We start from the raw sequence: 6162 nt of genomic DNA, 5'->3' as shown, positions 1-6162 counted from the left end.
CTGAAAATCTAAGTGCATTTTATCCACTGGATCCCCTTTGTCCACATGCTTATTAACCCCCTCAAAGAATTCTAGTAGATTGGTGAGGCATGATTTCCCTTTACTAAAACCATGTTACTCTTCCCCAACAACTTATGTTCATCCATCTGACAATTTTGTCTTACTGTAGTTTCAACCAGTTTGCCTGGTATGGAAGTCAGGCTTACCAGCCTGTAATTGCCAGGATCACCTCTGAAGCCCTTTTTAAAAATTGATGTCACATTGGGTATCCTCCTGTCATTGGGTACTGAAGCAGATTTAAAGGATAGGTTACAGACTACTGTTAGTAGTTCTGCAATTTCATATTTGAGTTCCTTCAGAACTCTTGGGTAATACCATCTGGTCCTGGTGACTTATTACTGTTTAGTTTATCAATTTGTTCCAAAACCTCCTCTAAGGACAACTCAATCTGCAACAGTTCTTCAGATCTGTCACCTAAAAAGAATGGCTCAAGTTTGAGAATTTCCCTCACATCCTCAGCCATGAAGACCCATGCAAAGAATTCATTTAGTTTCTCCGCAATGGCCTTATCGTCCTAGAATGCTCCTTTAGCATCTCAATCAGCCAGTGGCCCCACTGGTTGCTTAGCAGTACCTGCTTCTGATGTACTTAAAGTTTTTGCTATAAAGTGGATTTGAGGCACTCTAGGCTGTTTCCACCTATTGCTTAGGAGATTCACTAGTCCGAAGACTTTTCCCATTCCCCTTCCAAAAACCAAGAGACAAGATACTTTAATTGACTTTTTACTTAAATACAAACATTACAAACTTCAAAAGATTTTAAATGACCAACCAGTCCCAAAAGCCAGTCTTTGCCATAAAGGCCAGTCTGCTCTGGGGGGGGGGGGGGGGAAGGTCTTCAAAGAATTTCTTAAAGAACTGACAGTTGACAAGAAATTTTCTACAAGTCAGAAGTTAATAAATCCAGGAATATTTATCTATCAGCCAAAGTCTTAAAAAAAATACTGACTTTATTTTATTCTTTTTACAATTAAATTTAGTCTATTTCCTTTGTAAAGCAGCTAGAGTTGCAGGTTTTCACCATTTCACAATATATCTAGAAGCAAAAAAGTTTATGTACACTAGAATACACAAGTTTATCTAGTTACATCAGAGCAAATAATTCTGTCAGTAAATGAGGGGAAAAGGCATCTAATGACAGGAAAAACTACAAGTTTCCCCTCCCCCACTGCCAAGAGGGCATTTCTAGAACAATGGTCAAAGGCTGCTATTCTGACCTCTTGTCTTCAGGTAGAAGTATACTTTATTGTATCACATTTAAAATAGGCAAAGTTAACATAGAAACCACTGACGTGATAAGACACATACAGAAGAAAAAAATGGTGTTTGTGAATCAGGTTTTGGTGTATTTACTGAGGCCGCCTTTTACTCATCTGCTTGCTGGCCTGCTCCTCCAGCTGCATGGCAAGAGCCAGGGACTCCACGACATCTGCAATGAAGTTTGGGAGTTAGGTGGCAGATTGGACACATGGCGACTTCAGCGTTTGAGACGGTTTCAATTTCACATTTGTTCACAAAACCCAGATACCAGTCTCTGGGCCTGGTGGTTGAAGGGGGCAGGAAGAACAAGGAGCTGAGCAGGGAGGAGGTGGGGGAAGTAAGAATACAGCAGGAACTTAGGTGGTTGATGAGAGCCTTGAGTCCCTCACTCCTATCCTATCCCTGCCTGTGAGGAAATGCACCCCTGTATTCACCCTCCCTCCCCCACATACACACACAATTGTAATAATCTTTGTACAAAATATGCCTTGTGTGGTATCGTTTGAAAACTAGTAACTCACTGGTCAATGATATCATGGTGAAATGTAACACTATGTGTAATGTTATGGGCACATGTTCAAACTCAGTGTCTCAATTAGGTAGAACTGGTCAAACAGGCCTGTCAAACAAAAGGGTGTATGTTTACTTCAGTTTGCATACAAGCAATAAACAGAGTCCTCAGACATTATGTGGTGTGGTGGTAAATAAAGAAAATCTGCATTTCAACATACACGGGTGAAAAGAAATAGCAGGAAGCCTTCTTCCTCCACCAGACTCCATGTCTCCTTGCTCTCAGCTGGCAAGAAATTTAAATAGGGGTCACTCTCAGGAAAGTGTTGTTCAAAGGGTGACTGAACTATTAAAATAAGGGCAAAAATATTCTGTGTCTCCCTTTTTCACTTATGACAAAAGAAACAGCCTATGGCCTTTGGGAGCAGACCTTGGGCTGAGAGTCTGGTCAGCAATGCACTGAAAACGTAGCAAGAACTTCACCTTGAACCAGGTTTAGAAAGCATTTTGTTTATTTTTCTTGTTACCGTTTCTAACTTGTGTCTTGTTACTTGTACTCTGTCTTTTTGCAGTTAAATAAACTTTTGTTCTTTAATCAAAATTAATCTAGTGTAGTGACTCATTGAAGTAACGCCATTTAAGGTGGCAAGCTGTTGTGTATTGATCCCCGCAGAAGGCAATGGACCTAGTATATCTGCACTGTTAAGAAGAGAACTGTACAGTGCAAGACATTTCTGGCGGGAAATCTGGGACTAGGAGTGTGTTGGGATCACCCTGCAAATGGTAACCAAGGCTGGAGGAAGCCAGAGTGTGGCTGGTGTTTGTGACAGGCTGCTGGATCAGGGGTGTGGCTTCACACAGACACTCAGGGTGCGACCTGCAGGAGTCCAGGTGGGAGCTATAGCAGCAAGCTATAGCAAGCAATTGTGAGGCACCCCAAGTTGCAGTGCAAGTGGTGACACAGCCCCTCACTGATCTGGATTGCATTGTGAAATGTCATACTCCCTCAGCTCCTGCTCTGGCTCTGGCTCCGTGCCTGGCCCGAGAAAACTCCTTCACTCTGCTCCTGATCCCAGTCCATCAGCAGCTTCATCTCCCAGCTGCAGTCGACATTACTTCCTCTACCTATGCCACACAAAGCAGCCCCCAGAATGCTATGCCTCACTGGCCTTGCCAGGGACTGGAGGAGGCTAGACTAAGGGCAGTTACTATCAGCTGCTGTAGGTCATCCTCTTCCAAATCATCAGTTCCACTTGCTGACTCACAGGATCCTGCCCTACATCACAGGGCTGCAGCTAGGATGTGGAGCCTCTGAGGGGAGGATATTTATGTACAGAAACCACCTTGCTCCCCAAACATTTCTCTTCAAAGTCCCTCATGTTTTTAGCAGCTAGTATTCCCATGTGCTCCTGGACAGAGATTAATGCTTCCTGCCCTTTGGAAGAGTGTGGCTGCCCTGCAGAAGGCATTCAGGATTTGGTGTAGCCCCAGTACTTCCAAATAGGGACCATTAAAGCCAACTTGATATGAAAGTGGGGGCAAAAAGACAAGAGTATTCCAAATACTGTTTAGCCAGTCTGACATTCGTCTGACCTGGGTATAAACACAGCTGAAATGTAAATAGTTCCTCATCACCACAGTATGTCAACCAGCCAACCGTGTACATTCACATTATGCTGCCTGTGTCACTGTTGCTATGAGTGAATTCTGGGAAAAAAATCAAGGTAGCTGAGATAGCACTTAGCAAACATGTTCAGAACAGTATCAGAAACATATAAGGCAATTCATTCTGCACAGGTCTATGAAGAAGGGCCAGCAAGCTGGATTATACGTGCATAGTAGTGGGGAAGTGAGTCCCTACAGCAAGTGTTATGGCCTGGATTTTAAAAAAGGGAAAAAAGTGTGCACACCAGACCTGGGTGCTGGCAACACATGATTCGCTGCAATGGCTACAAATATTGCCTTGTGGTAGATGACCACAAGCCATGTTTAGAACCTGCATGTCAGCAACTTAAGACCCAGTCTAAACTGATGTTCCTTCTCCTGGGAGTGACCAAAATAATTGTACACATCAATGGAAGGCAGAGATCCCAAGCTTTCCAGGGGTATACAGCATGCATTCCTAAACCTTGAAACAGTCACTGGTCCCTCAGACAAGGGAAAACATATGATCATGTACTAGACAAGCTAGGATATGGTCAACATCCTTAGCTAGGCTTTGCTAGGTACTGTAGCTCACTGAATTACGCTGTACTCTTGTAAAGGATTTTTCTGTACTAATTGGCTAGTGAGTGGATGACGCCAGCCAGAATATTGCTTAGGAAAGAATAGGCAATAGGACATATCATTTGCTTAGACAAATCACCTCAGCTCTGTCCCCACCACAAGAGGCAATGAAAGAGGATGAATTGCATCCAGAAGGATCCCAGAATATTTTACAAGGGGCAACGGCCTTTTTAGCTGGCACAGGAATTTCCACTAACAGGGCTTCGAAGGTATGCATTGACGGCAAGCTCTGAAGTAGTCCCAGCTTACCTCCCATGCTGATGAAATTTCTTGATCCTTCCTTTATGAAGCATCTGGCTCTGTTCACAAATGTCTCCAGATCATAATCTGGTTGCTCTGTCATTTCCAACAGGTCATTGAGTTCAGTCATCTTCTAGATTTAGAAAAGTGACATTGATTAGGAACTGGCTTTGTGCAAGTTTGGAATATTTTCATGGCACATCCTATGCTTCTGTTAAGCAGATCGGAGCTTCTGAAGACAGTCCGTTGCCAATGCCAGCACCAACCATCTGAAGGTTGTAACTGGTAGCGGCTAGGCATTACCACAAGCTAGTTTACCTTGAGAGGCTGGAAAAGAAACAGCTAGAATAAGTCACTAATGAGCAAAAGATGAACATTCTTTAACAGTTAATTCCCATGTGCATTGCAATCCCAATTCCTAGAACACCCAATTAGTTTACTCAAATATGGCAAGTTGATATCAATATGCCGTAGACAACTTGGGATCACCTGAATCTTCAAACATACCTGTCTCATTTCTTTAAGTTCTTCTACAGCCTTCTCCTCCAGCTCACTAATCTGAGTCATGGCTTCACGGAAACTGGACATATGGGGAGACAACTCCTCTTCCTCCTCCTTGGAGAGCTAGTGTTCAAGGGAAGAAACAAATCCCCGATAAGTACAGAGAAATTATTCTTTGAGCCTCTCACAAAACTAAGTGATTGGGCAACAAAATAGCAAATGAAATTTAATGTGGATAAATGTAAAGTAATGCACATGGGAAAAAATAACCCCAACTATACATACAATATGATGGGGGCTAATTTAGCTACAACTAATCAGGAAAAAGATCTTGGTGTCATCGGTGATAGGTCTCTGAAGACGTCCACACAGTATGCATCGGCACTCAAAAAAGCAAACAGGATGTTGGAATCATTAAAAAAGGGATAGAGAATAAGATGGAGAATATCTTATTGCCCTTGTATAATCCATGGTACACCCACATCTTGAATACTGCATACAGATGTGGTCTCCTCATCTCAAAAAAGATATACTGGCATTAGAAAAGGTTCAAAGAGCAACTAAAATGATTAGGGGTTAGGAACGGGTCCCATATGAGGAGAGATTAAAGAGGCTAGGACTTTTCAGCTTGGAAAAAAAGAGGAGACTAAGGAGGGGGATATGATAGAGGTCTATAAAATCATGAGTGGTGTGGAGAAAGTGAATAAGGAAAAGTTATTTACTTGTTCCCATAATACAAGAACTAGAGGCCACCAAATGAAATTAATGGGTAGCAAGTTTAAAACAAATAAGAGGAAGTTCTTCACACAGTGCACAGTCAACCTGTGGAACTCCTTGCCTGAGGAAGTTGTGAAGGCTAGGACTATAACAGGGTTTAAAAGAGAACTAGATAAATTCATGGAGGTTAAGTCCATTCTTGGCTATTAGGCAGGATGGGTAAGGAATGGTGTCCCTAGCCTCTGTCAGAGGGTGGAGATGGATGGCAGGAGAGAGATCACTTGATCATTACCTGTTAGGTTCACTCCCTCTGGGAAACTTGGCATTGGCCACTGTCAGTAGACAGGATACTGGGCTGGACCAACCTTTGGTCTGATCCAGTATGGCTATTCTTAAGTTCTCCAAATTCTGTTCCGAAAGCAGGTTACTCCTAGCTGCTTGGTGATGTTCACTGTCTGATGCTTAAAATAGTGGTGGTGGTGGTGGTGAGGGGTTATTATTATTACCCCTGCTTTAAATAGATATTGCAAATTTAAATAATTCTGAAATGTAAGCCAATAATTTTAGACTCTGAAGTTTAGTATGAAAG

General features: G+C 42.5%; 1 protein-coding gene across 6 annotated transcripts in view; it reads right to left on the bottom strand.

Moving 5' to 3' along the window:
• Positions 1–766: 766 nt before the first annotated feature.
• The window catches only part of KIF2C (kinesin family member 2C), a 49407-nt gene continuing 44011 nt past the window's right edge, over positions 767–6162 (bottom strand). For 4 of the 6 annotated variants that reach the window (XM_038414287.2, XM_038414289.2, XM_038414290.2 and 1 more), the window contains 3 exons: positions 4863–4979; positions 4365–4488; positions 767–1488 (listed from right to left, as the gene is read on the bottom strand). In XM_038414287.2, coding sequence (XP_038270215.1) covers positions 1409–1488; positions 4365–4488; positions 4863–4979 — 321 coding nt within the window. In that variant the 3' untranslated portion in view covers positions 767–1408. The remainder of the gene's footprint in view (positions 1489–4364; positions 4489–4862; positions 4980–6162) is intronic. The other 2 variants (XM_038414288.2, XM_043520604.1) reach the window with 1 other exon arrangement.

The sequence above is a fragment of the Dermochelys coriacea genome, chromosome 8, assembly GCF_009764565.3.
Source record: "Dermochelys coriacea isolate rDerCor1 chromosome 8, rDerCor1.pri.v4, whole genome shotgun sequence".
In the NCBI taxonomy this organism is placed as follows: Eukaryota; Metazoa; Chordata; order Testudines; family Dermochelyidae; genus Dermochelys; species Dermochelys coriacea.
The sequence above is the reverse complement of the archived record's forward strand: the minus strand, read 5'-3'. Positions and strand labels throughout refer to the sequence as shown.